This window comes from Vigna umbellata, chromosome 10 (genome assembly GCF_029865625.1).
Source record: "Vigna umbellata cultivar VRB3 chromosome 10, Vumbellata_1.0, whole genome shotgun sequence".
Lineage (NCBI taxonomy): Eukaryota > Viridiplantae > Streptophyta > Magnoliopsida > Fabales > Fabaceae > Vigna > Vigna umbellata.
In genome coordinates this window covers 539,884-554,836 of record NC_142174.1, presented here as the reverse complement: position 1 = coordinate 554,836, position 14,953 = coordinate 539,884, and the positions used below count along the sequence as shown (strand labels likewise).

General features: G+C 31.6%; 2 protein-coding genes across 3 annotated transcripts; both read left to right on the top strand.

Annotated features, from left to right (window-relative positions):
• On the top strand, window positions 1-3,171 carry LOC124842935 (uncharacterized). Of its 2 annotated transcripts, none has more exons than XM_047319551.2 (7): window positions 1-182; window positions 997-1,138; window positions 1,919-2,066; window positions 2,142-2,217; window positions 2,305-2,416; window positions 2,529-2,620; window positions 2,784-3,171. In XM_047319551.2, the coding sequence occupies exons 1-7, from the start codon at window positions 153-155 to the stop codon at window positions 2,826-2,828; spliced, it is 645 nt and encodes a 214-aa protein (XP_047175507.1). In that variant the 5' UTR covers window positions 1-152; the 3' UTR covers window positions 2,829-3,171. The 2 variants fall into 2 exon arrangements, with proteins under 2 accessions (XP_047175507.1, XP_047175506.1); XM_047319550.2 differs by having other exon boundaries at window positions 3-185.
• A 7,807-nt stretch (window positions 3,172-10,978) lies between these two features.
• On the top strand, window positions 10,979-12,571 carry LOC124842931 (dehydration-responsive element-binding protein 2D-like). Its single transcript, XM_047319546.2, has one exon. The coding sequence runs from the start codon at window positions 11,058-11,060 to the stop codon at window positions 11,817-11,819; it is 762 nt and encodes a 253-aa protein (XP_047175502.2). The 5' UTR covers window positions 10,979-11,057; the 3' UTR covers window positions 11,820-12,571.
• The last annotated feature ends 2,382 nt before the right edge of the window (window positions 12,572-14,953 follow it).

Genomic DNA, 14,953 nt, shown 5'->3' with positions numbered 1-14,953 from the left:
TGCTTTGAGAAAACTCACACACCCACCACACGGTGAGTCGTCACGAACACGAACCCAAGGAATTGCAATCGGATCGTTTCGTAGTCACAGCACCTCAGTCTCGTAACTGGTGCCTCCTTTCACTGTTCGCTTCTCTCGTCTTCTACCAAGCCATGGACCTCGATCCTCGTCAATACGAAAACGTTGTATGCTTCTTTTTCTCTGTCCGTGTTCTACTGTTTCGACTTCACTTTTTTCTTCATGATTTTATTTTTGCAACTCTACTGTGTCGTCAATTTCTCATATCCCGATCCTCTCTGTGGCCACTATTCACTTCCGTGCTCCTTTCACTTTTCCTTGTTCGTCGAGTCTTATTTCCCTGTAGAACTCGTAGATGCTTATTGAGGTCTCCACTAAAGTGGAGACCCTGGTGAGTAGTTGCCTTGTGGATATTAATAATATGTTTTGTTTTGCGATAAATGATTTCTTACTCTCTGGAAAACTCTTCGAATAATTAGTTTCTGAAAGATATTTCCCAACCCTAATTTCTCATGGTAGAAAATTGAACAGAAGAGAAGAGGGATTGAAAATAAAAATGTAATATTTATTCTGCCCTGTATACTCTATATTTCTCTCACACGAATTACTACTAATATGCGTTTTGGCTCCGGTGATTCAAAACTTTTCCCTCAAATTTATGTTTAAAAGAGAATGTAATTAATCCTCTGTGGGTTATTTGAATGGATAAGGCGTGATTTTGCATGACCGTGTCTTTCAAACCGTCACTCTTTTCTTTGGGATGAAATGAAATATTGTTCCTCGTTAAGTGTCTTTGAGTCTAGAGACTTCACCTGTCTTGGATTTGGGCGTCATTCCCTCCTCCTAATTTTTATATACAAAAGAAAAAGAATTGAGCTAAGATTGAACCCTTGTAGTATGTTTTGGTGGGTTTCTAGTTCTTTTGATTGTCTTACTGAAATTAATCCATCATTTTTTCTGGGTTACTTGAATTTACAGGCTATAAATGATAATGACATCCACAGTGTTGTTCTGTCATATCTCATACACAATTGCTACAAAGAATCAGTAGAATCATTCATTACTAGCACTGGGACAAAGCAGCCTGCAGATTATTTGGAGGACATGGACAAAAGGAAAAGTAGGTTTATGGTTATTTTTTGGTACACAAAATTCCTTCAAGATTTTTTTTTTGGGTGTTTTCTGGTTATACTTTATTTGCTTGCTTATCCTAGAATTTTGTGTGTACACTAAGTGTTCATTCATAACAACTTTTAAGAAATTTTCAAATCTAAATGCACGTTGTCAACCCCAACACGAGGGATGCTGAACTGTTGTTCGCTTTAATACTACTTAAAACATCTGTGATTCTTATTCTTTAGACGACTTTTGACTTCTGTCTTGAAATACATTTGAATTTTGATTAGACCTTTTTTGTTTATGGTGTCAGTTCCTGAAACTTGGAGTGAATCTGGTTTTGGTTCCTTAAATTTGAAAGAGTTCATTTTTATCACTCAAATTTAGAAAAAAAGTGGTTTTAGTCCCTAAACACTAAATTAGAGGAACTAAAAACAACCTTAAACAAACATTTTATGTCTTTCAAATTTAGTATTTAGGGATAAAACTATATTTTTGAAAATTTTGAGGGGCTAAAAGAACTTTTGTAAGTTTGGAGGATTACAATGAGATTTGTCCTAAATTTTAGAGACTAAAAACATATTTAAGTCTACTTTCTTTCTTGCATCTTTTTTACTATGTAAAGACATCTCTATTGAGCTTCGATTGACATTTTAAGATATATTACTGTGCCACAAACTGTGCTGGGAAATTCTCCACACACTTACGAAGATAATTAGGCTTTTTATTGGATCTTATTATTATTAATGAAAACACTTCATGATAAATTTCATTTTTTCTTTAGGAATCTTTCACTTTGCACTAGAGGGAAATGCACTCAAGGCCATTGAGCTTACTGAGCAGCTAGCACAGGATATTTTAGAGAAGAATAAGGATTTGCAGTTTGATCTACTAAGCCTTCATTTTGTTGAGCTTGTGTGCTCCAGGAAATGGTAAGCATAATTTGATTTTGTCTCTCAAAGAACCTGTAGACTTCCTACTTTCATATATTTTCATTTTATTGGCAGCACAGAAGCTTTGGAGTTTGCTCAGACCAAGCTGGGCCCTTTTGGAAAGGAGCCCAAATATATGGAAAAACTTGAAGTATGTCTGGATTTCACATAGCTTTTTTGTGATGTATGTGTGTGACTGTGTGTGCTTAAGATTGAATTTTTGTTATGCTACCGGCAGGATTTTATGGCCCTTCTTGCTTATAAGGAGCCAGAGAAATCCCCAATGTTTCATCTCCTTAGCTTAGAGTATCGGCAGCAGGTTGCAGATAGTTTGAATCGGGCTATTCTTGGTTGGTTAACTTGTTATCTGCATCTTTCTTTAATATATTTTGTTGCAAATCATGGTGCTTTTTCTTATCCATGTTTTATGTGATTTTTTCTGTGATGGTGGGTAATTGGCAGCACACTTGAATCTTCCCAGATACACAGCAATGGAGAGGCTAATACAGCAGGCTACAGTTGTTAGACAATGCTTAAGTCAAGAAGCGGGCAAGGTAATGGGTGTTGCTTATGAAATTTAAGAATTGATGCAAAGTTCTGTCTAACCTGCAAAATCTTGGATTGCTCATCTCTTCTTGGACCAGTAAAAGGAGATGTAGCCAGCTACTATAGTATGCAATATTGGTGTTCGAGCTGATTCTTTCATTATCATTGCAGGATGGGCCTCCACCATTTTCCTTAAAGGATTTTCTCAAAAGTTGATGGATAGACGATTGGGAAATGAAGCCGTTCTTGTCACATATCGGATTGGTTAATGGTTTTATCATAGGTGTAAAGTTTTTTAATACCTTTTCATCTATAAATTATTTGCTGCTAAGATCTTTTTGGTCTTGCTGCAATTTTGTGAAGCATGAGTAATCCATTATTAGCTATGGGGAAAAAATGCAATTGGAACCGGATTGAGATGATTCTTCCTGTCTGTGGCAGTTAGATGGTCTCGTTTAGGGCCTAATTTCAACTGCCATAATTTCTACTAATTTAAGTTATTTTCTATCCATTACAAGTTTGAACAGACAAAATTAATTATCAGAGTTCCTTTAGATGATTTTTAATCCATTAAGGTTTATCTGAAGTCTGTGTGTGTGTGTATATATATATATATATTCTTTTAATATTTGATGTAAAATGAGTAGGCTTCTTTTGGTTACATGTATTTGAATACGAGAAGGAAGATGGAAGACTAATAGTCTGACTTTGATATACTCTCTCCAGGTTTGTAGAATCAACATTTTGGGATTGGTATATATTAAAATGTTGAGTGTGTACGAAAAGGTTTGTTTCTGGATTAAATTTCTCTGTGGAGTTATTGTATGATTTTATGATTTTATTTTAGTTAACAATCGCATTATTTTGGTGTGAGAGACTATCAATATTTCTTTAATGATGCACAATGATTCTTTAAGTGCCATTATTTCGCTCAAGTTCTCTTGCGTTAAATAATTTGATTCAATAATGTAATGTTGATGATTAATCCTCTCGTGCCCATACACAATTTTTAAAACAAAATAGTCTTTTCTTCCCTCACCCATATAATTTTTTAAAGGACTTTTATTTTTTGTAAACGTGGCTTTTCCGTTTTGAGAGTTTTTTAAAACATTTTTTCTGGAATAGGATTTTTAGAAAAAGAAATTGGATCAAATTTTTTTCTATAAATCAAATGTATTCTAACGAGTTATTTTTTTTATCTGTTTTGAGAGTTTTTTAAAACAAGTTTTCTGGAATAGGGTTTTTAGAAAAATATTTTTGGTACAAACTTTTTGTTGTATATAAAATGTATTTTATCGAGGTTTTTTAGGACAGTATTTCGAAAATAAACTTTCAAGAGATTATTCGAACAATATTTTCAAAATAAACTTTTAAGAACATATGATACCTTCAAAACGAGTTCTCCAACGAATTTTTGAAAACTTAATTTCTAAAATAAAATTTAAAAAACACAAATGATAGTTTTCAAAATGAGTTTTTTTTTTTTTTAATATCTCGTAGAGTGTAGTGGATAGATGGCAGCAACAGTGGTGGTAGCAATGGTGGTGTGATGTAGTGAAAAAGGATATTTTAGTCTTTTTCCTATTAGTTTGGACTGTAGTTAGTAATAGTTAGGTTGCAAGCCGTCACCATTTATGTAAAGTTGGAGGCCCAGGAAAGCAATCTTAAGGGCTTTGCCCACTGTTTCTAGCCCGTCTTTTAAGCCATTAGTTTGATTATGAATAGTGAGTATCATTAATTTTGGTATCCCAATTGCATTATTAACACCACCTTGCACATTCTTATGTCAGATCTAGTTCTTCTAAAGTGTAATGGTAGGAAATTTTTGATTAAAAATATATTTATATACATTTAGTATTTTAATTCATCAATGAACTATTACGTAAGTACGTGTACTTTTGATCATTATTTTTGTGGGCTTAATTAAAAGTGCATGTAATTTTATGAAAAATTGATATGCAAGCCAAATTTATCATACATCACTTTTTTTTTTTCATTTGTGTCGTTGATATATAATTTCTTTTTCTTCTTCTTGATTCTGAATATTTTATTCTCACTTCAGAAGGAGTATATTTATTGTATTCATACTGAAGAGACGTTTTCAGAAGAACTCGAAAACTTTTGCATTAAACTCGAATCTTAAACGTTGTGCTCCCCAGCTGTAGGGGATCCTTATCCTATATTATTTGACGGTGCCAATATAATAATATTCGGAAAATATAATGTACGATAATCTACTTCCGGGTTTATTAATATGACAACGATGTTTGAGAGTCATTTGCATTAGACATACAAACAAATATGAGAATTTTGAGGTAGGTGTGTTAGAAAACGAGAAATAAAGTAAACGTAAAAATTACTTAATTTGAGAAAAGTAAAAATAATTCGATTATCAATAAGAGTATTGTTTTACTTTAGATTTTTAATTGCTCGGCACTTAATTTTATTTTTAACAATATTTTATCTTTATTTTATTTTATTCCTTACTCCTGACCGTAACACTGATGATTGTGATAGTCTCAATGATACTAACATTCTTCTAAAATAATCACTTCGTAAAATTAAAACTTTGTTACTGCCATTATTACTATTTGTAGATGTTGGTTTTATTGCTTGGTGTGTGTGACCCTCGATAATTATAATCGAGATAAATGATGATTTCAATAACTGTATTTAGTCTTTTAATTTTATTTTTTGTTTCAGAAGTCAACTCGAATAAATATATATATTATAACTGTGACGTCAAAAAAATATAATACTATACTTTTGAAACTTTAGATTTTCAAAAAATATTTATAAAGTAACACTACCTTCACACATGGAGACATTTAAACTCATAATAAGTAAGACGAGTTATAAGCTCTAAATTATGTTAGATTTCAGTTCAAAATTAATCGATATTAAATACAATTGCTCAATAGATATATAAAGTGTGAAAGAGTAATACTCTAAAAACCAATTAATTTCTTTATATTTTCTCTTATTAAAGTGTGAAAGTTATTTTGGGTTTCACAGTTTCCTTTTTTTTTTTTTCATTTCTTCCAAATCAAATGAATGAAGTTTCGTACAGTCTTTTTTTTTCACATTATTTCTCACATATTAGAATGTTAATCACTAAATGAAATTTGTATATTAATGCAATTGTGGGTATTTTTTTTTATACTTTTAATTTTTGTCAACTTGAAGGAGTTTTCTGAAATAATTTGTGCTAGCATTTTTCTAACATCTCATACATAGAAAGAAAATCATTGAGACATTAAATTACATTTCACTAATTTGGTATCTTAATAAGATTAAATAACATGATTATGTATTGAAATTAGTAACATAACCCGCTGAGCATGACTAATAATATTTTGCAACATTTTTTCTTACATTTTCTTATGTTCATGTATATATACATTTCATGATATTGAGCCAAAATTTTATTACGATGTTTTTTTTTTTGAATTTGTTGAAACATCACAATTTGCTCCAAGAATATTAGGTAGCCATAACAAAACCTCTATCATTTACATACCTAAGGACAAAACATAGTTTAATTGGGAGAAATTTATCTAAGACCTTCAGTATAATTACTTTGTTTCTTAACATCAAAACTAAGAGGCCTATACTAATATTTGTTTAACAATTGCCAATAAATATAATAATTTTTGAACTTATATTAATGCATGAAAAATCAGTATAACTAACCTCAAACATGTAGATACATAATGCTTAAGATAAAAATGAAGTTATAATCAACTAGTTATTAAATTATATATAATTGATTTGTTTTCCAAAGTAACTATACTATTGTAATTTTGATTTTATTAAATTTTACAAATTTAAAACATGGGAATTTTTTAATTTAAGAAATCCTAAATATATTAAATTCAAGCAGTACTAACAGGTTAAAATCAATAAAGAAAATTGACATTTACAACTTATTCAAAAAATCACTTCAACAAAAATCACATTATATTACAATAAATGAAAAGGGTATATTTCAGACTAATTACATTAATATTTAGATTTATTAAATGCTTATCATTTATATGTACTTGTTAACTTTAAAAATCAGTCATTTTGCATCTTAAAACTAAGATACACGTATATTAAGTATAAGACAAATGCTTATAGAAAAAGTTTAAAAAAAATGCTTAGTTTTATTTAGAATACTAATGGAAAGATAAACTTTTTTCCTAATAACTTATATAAGATAAACATAATATAAATGAATAATACAATGTTTGATAGATTTTATAAAAGAAACAAATTTCATGATAACTCTTTCTGCAAAATCAGAGTGGTCCCCAAAATAAATAAATAAAAAAACTCACAAAAATAAAAAAATATTTATTTTATTTTTAATAAAGGGAAGATTATCCTGATCTGAGCACACCTGAGATATTTTATTTTCACTCTAATAAGGACAAATGATCAGAAAAATCGTAATTAAAATAATGAGGTGTTTTGGTCACGTGTCTAAATGCACAGTACGCATGTCTTTCTAGAAAAAAACTGAGATGCAACAGCTTCTACGTGTTTAAAGAAATGCACGTCACTTCAAGTGTTTCATATGTGTGTCGAAACACAAACGAATCACGTGTTTAGACCACCCTTCGCCTACGTGGCACTCGCTGCCCGTCTCAGAGATCACACAAACCGAGGCATTTTTATTTTTATTTTTTTTAATAAAATGGTCCGTTTTTATCTATACACAGCGTGTAGCAGATGCATTTCAGAAACATTTTTGAAGATTTAATTTAATTCTTAGATATAAAAAATATAGCATAGAAAATTATTTAATTTTTATAATTCAGTATGAATTACATAACCGAATTTCATATTGGACCGATGTTTAATTATCACGACACTATTTTTAGATATTAAAAAATGGAATACAAATTGGTTTTCTCTGAAACCAATTTCACACTTCGAGGTATCAGAACGATATTTATTTATTTATTTTAATTTTTGCTTCATTTGACATTGACATTATTAATGGTGTGAGTATTTTCGCTGTAGTAGTGATAGTGAATCGATGTTGCCAAACTGCTTCGCGAGTTGGACGTGTCGAGTGTAGACAAAGCCTTGAAATATTGCGTCATGATGTGTGAGAATTCCAACCTAGGAAATAATATTTATTAATTCTGGACCAACTTATGTTCTTTTATCATTCTAATACTAAAAATAAAAATAAAAATAAAAATAAATGTTTTTGTTTGCTGTAAAATGCTGAAGGTCTTGGCTCAACCCATACTACATTATGGTGTCAGAAGAGGTTCATCTTAATCAATCTCTTTGTGCTTTCTCCTTTTCTTAAAATGTACAACATTGCATATGTAAATCACAAAAATTACGAAGAAAATTAATTAATTAATTCCTATGCAGTTGGTTGAATAAAGTGTGATGATTACAATCTTTCTAAGGTTTTTAATTTTTTATGAATAAAAAATAAAGTTTACAAGGAAACTATAGGATTGCTTTGACAACAAATATACTGCGAAGTAGTTGCTTCTTGCCTTTTCTTTTTCTTTTTATAACGGCTGCACTCAGCGAAGTCTTCACTGCAAAGTCAACTGTAATTCTTTATTCATCAACACTTTTAAGAGCAACAAATAAAAAAAATAGGCAAATTTCTTCATAAATAATGATGAATTAAACATACATTAACTTCGATAAATTAATTATATATAAACTAATTTAATTTATAAATAAATCAATTTATTTATTTATAGTTTTTCTTCTAAAAACGTTACTTTTAAGTGTCTATTTCTAAAGTTGTGCACAATTTGATTCTAACTTGTGATGTAAATTTGATTTATCGTCATCTAGTGCAAAAGATTAACCCAAATACATTATCTTATAAACTATACTTCTCTCATTTTGGGGTTATTGCATTAGATAATATATATGTTAGTAATATTAGTTGCAGTTACCGAGTATCCTGTGCAATTAAGTGGCCTTACATATATATCAATAAGATTTGATTACAATTGATTGAAGAGCAGGGATAGAAATGGTCCAAAGTTTCTAATCATCAGAAACTTTCCACCTCACTCTGATGTTATGAAAATGAAGTTCAAAAACTTGTGCAATATAAAGAATATCCTTCTAGATTGTTACATCTTGGTCAACCAGGGGGAATAGTTAAAATGTTGATGACTTTGATCTAGAGAACCTGTAACAATGAACAGACCTCTGACTTTGTTTTGTTCTAAAAGTTTTGAACATTGTAGACACTTTGGAATAGTTTATCTGTTTTTCTTCTGACCTTGTTGTAAAAACTTAACACCAAGAACTATAACATATTTCAGAACCAAAGTTCTTTATGCTAGAGAAAATTGGAACTTAAGGCTGTGTTCGCATGAACCGAATTTACTGTTCATGCGAATTTGCGAGCGAAGAATTCAGCTCGTTATGCGTTCGGTTGGAGTGAAATGCGCGGACGGATTTGCGATGAAACGCGGGATGGTTGCACTGTTCAGTCACCCGCGGTTGTGAAGAGATTTGCGCGGATTGTGAGCGAAATGTCGGGTGTGCCCTCGGTTAAGAAACGCTGGAAACGCGTAACCGGTTACATGTTCGCGTAACCGGTTACGCGTTTGCGTAACAGGTTACGCGTTCGCGTAACTGGTTACACGTTCGCGTAACCGGTTACGAGTTCACGTAACAGGTTACGCGTTCGTGTAACCGGTTACGCGTTCGCGTAACCGGTTATGCGATTTCCTTTTTTTTTTTTCAAGTTTTTTTATAATTATTTTAATATTAATGAAATTAGATATATTATATTTTTTAATTTATTTTTAATAAATTGATTATTATATTTTCTAATTTATTAAAAAAAATTGATTATTTAGTTTTTTAATTTTTAAACATTAATTATAAATTATTCATAATTTTTTTTTATAAACATTTTTACAATTAAATATAACATTTATAAATAACATTTTATAACTAGGGACATTTTGGTAATCTTTAATTTATATCAATTAAACTAATTTTTAAAATCTATCACATCAATCAAATCCTACACTAATTCTCACAAACTTTACTTCCAAATCCACTCTCAATTACCCACAAATCCACTCAAAAAAACAACAAAAAAATTACCCTCAAATCCACTCAAATCCATTCAAATCATCTCCCCCAAATCATCTCCCCCAAATCACTCCAAACGAACACAGCCTAAGAGATGTAAAACACTTGTATGACAATTACTGCTACATAGAACTGAGGTGATTAAGAAAAGTAATGGGGGAAAACATTGAATTGCTAGTCTCAACCACCTAGGCCTGCTTGTTGAATTTCTTTTACGGTAATAAGTTGGTGATTGAATTTAAACTGAGGAACAGTGAAGTGTGAAAAAAATAATGAGATGCATATGTGAGTCTCGAAACCCGCAATTGATGAAGAAGTAAACATTAAAGACTGCTTATCTCTTGGTTTGTGTTACTCCTTATCTAGTCCCTTCGATCCACCGCTAAGTTTGCTGTTAATGCTGTGGGGAAAAATATATTCCATAATATAACGGTCCTCTTTTGTGATGACAACCAACAAGTAATCGCGTTCTTCTATACTACATTTGCTATATTTACAGTTATGATGGAGTGTCACCAAACGACAAAAAAGGAAAATGCACTAGGTAGTGTAGGAGTATGAAGATGTAAAATTATAATTAAGGATGTGAAATGTCGACCAATTTCTGTAAACTCTAATCCGTGTCTCGTTTGCTATGTGTGGTGTCACAGTCCATTGGATCTCTTTCACTGTTCACTGATTTCCAAGCCCTTTCCATAGCATGAAAGACGAACACCTGGGATTGTTTTGGTTACACGTCTGAATGCATCGTTGCTAATTTTCATGTGCGCAGTTTTGGAACCCCCGCAAGCACTTATCTTCAACCGTTTCGTTTCAATATGACACCGATCCCACACAATGGTAAATGACTTATCCGAATCCGAATTATCTATATACAGTCCATAAATCCCATTATCCATGCAACCGCATCCTCTCACCCACAACTTTAATTTTCTTTTACCTTTGCTCTATTTCTTTATTGTTCTTTTATTCTCCGTCCATCTTATCCATCAGAAAAATTCCTTCACAGATAAAAAAAATACTAAAAGAAAGTGTAAATTAAGTAATAATCTTAATTTATTTGGTGGTGTTTGCCACATGATCTTGAGATTGCAGTATGCCAGTAAAAGGGAAGGCCAAGTGTGAATAAGAGAAATCAACATTGAGGCTCGTCGTGGACACGGTCTGTGTAGCTCACATTGCCAAGTTTCGTCTTGGGCCCACTTTGGGGCCACGTTTCATGAACTTGTAATCTCTTTTACACAGTATTTACTCCCTTGTTAGTATAAATAGGCTCATCAGCCTCACTCCATCTTCAAGTCCTTGAGCTTATCTCTACTTTTGTGTCTCCCTCATCGTCTCAATCCTACAAAGCCTAGCATGTCCACAATGCTGAAATCAGGCATGAAAATTGAGGAGAAAAAACTGAAGAAAACAGCACAGGCCAGCTCCAGAAAAGGGTGTATGAGAGGTAAAGGAGGTCCCGAGAATGCCAGTTGCACCTTCAAAGGTGTGAGACAGAGAACCTGGGGGAAATGGGTTGCTGAAATCCGTGAACCCAATCGTGGTGCTAGACTCTGGCTAGGGACATTTGAAACCTCTCAGGACGCTGCTTTGGCTTATGATGCTGCAGCACGTAAGCTTTACGGCCCTGATGCCAAACTCAATTTACCAGACCATCCTGTGCCCCCAGCGTCTCACTTTCCACCACCACCACCACCTCCTGTTATCAACACTCCAACTCCTGATATGGAGAATCTGCAACAGCCTCTGATGCAAAACAACCTAGACATTCCAACTTGTTCTAATTTCAATTTCAATCCTGCAGTTTCCATGGCTTCTCACGAAGTTGGAATCACTCCAATTTACACCAGTGATTGCATCGTGTCTCTTCCCTTGGACACCAATCCTAAGCCAATTGCAACCTACACAAAGCCTGAGGGGATTGAGGGAGAGTTTTCTCCATCTTGGGAGACAATGACCGAGACTTTACCTGTTTTTGATGATTCTATCTGGGCCGAAGCTGCTATGTCTCTAGATCTTCCTCTAATTGCAGCAGAGAATGCGATTTACACACCGGAGAACAACAATTTGGCGGCCGATGTGGATATGTGGGACCCTCAAACTCCATGGTGCATGTAATACCATCCCTTTGAGTCACATCTCATAAGGGCAAGGACAAGTAGCTACTATACCTTATAGTAGCTGCGATCTGGTCTTTTCTATATATATACAGTGTATAGAGGGGTAAAGAAATATATGTTACCACTGGTTTGGTAGCAAGATATAATATATATATATATATATATACTACTACTACTACTACTACTACTATTATATATATTGTGTATGTGTCTTTTAAGTTACTACATATATGTATGTGAATATTACTTAAAGTGTTAGGGATGGTGACCTTGCCCTTTCGTCCTCTATAATCCCTATGTGGTGTCCCCTTGTGCCCTAGTACCAAATATGGTTTGATCTCAAATAATGTGTTTCGTTATGTCCTATTTTGTGTCCTATGTTTTCAATATCAATAAGTTAGGTTTTATCAAGTTGTTTTGTGCCCTATCGTCCTGGTATTAATAAGTTGTTTAGGTTTTGTGCCCTATCGACCTGGTATTAATAAGTTGTTTAGGTTTTGTGCCCTATCCGGGGCGCTGGCCTTTGTTCAGCTTCTGTTTTGTTTAGGTTTTGGGCAGTTTTGTGCAGTGTATCCATCTGTGTGTTGAATAAGTACTATATCAATAGGTCTCGTTGGTTTTGCTCAGCGAGTGAGATATATGTAAACTGTAAGCAGGAGATCATGTTGCTTTTCTGCAGCCTGAGATATATGTAAGCAGTTTGTGTTTGTGACTTGTATGTCAATAAGTATTATATTAATGGATGGTGTTCGTTCTGTGCAAAGTGAGAAATTCCTAAGCAGCTTATGAGTTTTATGAGATTATGTGAGAGCAGCTTGTGACTTATGTGTCATAAAGTATGTATGCCCTTTCTTATATCTGCATAAATAATAAGATGTCTTATGCCAGATTATGTTTATCTGCATAAATCATGTGTTATGACAGTTCATATTTACTCTCTATGTTTAATTAGTTTATTAGAAAACTTTATTTTAAATTTCACATATATGATTTGAAGCCTTTTAGCTAATCAATCTGATGTCATTAAAGATTTCACTAAAATTTTAAGATGCTAAGTGTCCTGTCCTGTAAAGTTTGAAAATTATGAAAGAATTTTATCTCTTGACACAACCTTGAGAACTAAGTTATTGACTCAGTTTTTAACTATAATAACTTAAAGAAGGTGATTCATAGAGTCTTGTACTTTAAATTATTTGTAATCTTATAATACCAAACCAATAAACAGCTTGCCTAAAACACTATTGAACTAGAGATTAAAAAAATGGTCTTATCCCTCTCTGTTTAGATTAATCCCTTCACAGAAATGGACAGGGAAAGTGAGACGTTTTAATTTCCAGTTTCTGCAGGAAAACATGCTCCACTTTTGGAAGGTAATATGTTACAAACTCTTTTAGTCCTAGAAAAAAAATACAATTAATTACATTTTCTTACTTTGTTAATTATTAATATTTTATCATCGCTGTATACTGAAATTTAAAGATTTTTTTGTCGTATTGTACTATGTTAAATTTGTTTTTTAAATGTCTTTTAAAAATGACACATAAAAATTATACTATCAGTAATCTTAAAAAAAGGAGAGGATAATGTCAAGACCATGGTTGAAATGATATTTTTTCTCTTAGTTTAGTTCATTCTTCGATAGTATAGTCAAATATGCAACCAGAATAACCATCTATCTTATTTTTAAGATATACCATAGTTTTAATAAATATAAAAGAAGTGTTTTCTTAAGTAAATTTCATCTTTTCATATTATAAAAATCTTATTCTCAAATACTTGCATGATACAATAATTATTTTGCCATCATTTATAGTTTAGTAGATGAAAATAGAGTTAACCATAATGAGGATATTCAAATGATTGACTTATAAATAATAGAAATAATTGATTTTAAAAAAGATGCTAACGAAGAAAAAAATCAATATCAAAGACATTGTTGGAATCAAACTTGTAACAGTTTCACTTTCAATCCATATACATATATTTATTTGTAATTTTTATAAACCTATTAATTCTTTCGCAAATAGATTACTTATTAGCCTTCCACAAGAGTTTGAGTAAGAAAAAAAAATCCCAGCAGTAAGATAAAAAACTTTCTTTTAAATGTAAAAACAATATGGCAAATAAAATTTTATTCCTAGAGATTTCAGTGATAAATTGCCAATCAATAAGATTCTATAAGTTATGATTTATCGAGACACAATAATGGTGAGAGTTGTGATTTCAGAAACTCTTAAACTTATCAAATTTATCAAGATTTCTCTATTCAATTTTGCTTCTGGCTTTAGTGAAGTTTGATCTCTATCTTGTAAGTTGTTTTCTATTTAACAAATTTCTCCCACTTTTTTTCTAAAAGTTTCTTAAAGTTAGATTTCTCAACCTCAAATTTGTTGAGCGTATTCAAATTGGTTGAACCCAAAACAGAGCTCCACTCTTAGATCTGTCACTCTTTTTAACTGATTTGGACTTCAGGTAAAGCTTCAAAACCTTATTTGTTAAAGTTCCAAATCACACATGGATGTCTCCGATTTGCTCTATTCTTTAATTATTTTTAATTTTGCTTAAAATTTGGAATACAAATATTTTCTTAAGTATATAAAAATTATAAGTATTTATAGCTAACTAATACAAAAGTTAACTAATTTGCCTTAAAAAAAAACTAAAAAAAATGCTAAAACTTAAAAAAAATATTATCATTAAGATGTAACTTACTCTATAAATATAAGGATTAAATCAATTTATATTAACCAAACATAAAAATCATATATGAAATGGGCAGTTGTAAACGACAATTAAAATGTGAACAAAAAAAAGAGAGGGTAGTTTGTCATAGACTAATATGAATATTGGTATAAAATATATATTTTTTATCAGCATTGGTATAAAATAGTTAATTTGAGGTATGTCAATTTAAGTTAAAAATAAAAAGTCACATTATCAGTGATATACTTTTATCTTTGACGACGGGATTATTTTTTGTTGGTATTGGGGAACACAATACATATAGTAGGGTAATGTTTTACAGTTCAATGAATATTCTACATGGATGATTCTTCACAACTTATCAAACTTATCAATGTATATATATATATACATTGATATGAATATTATTCGTTAAAATATAGTTTAGCT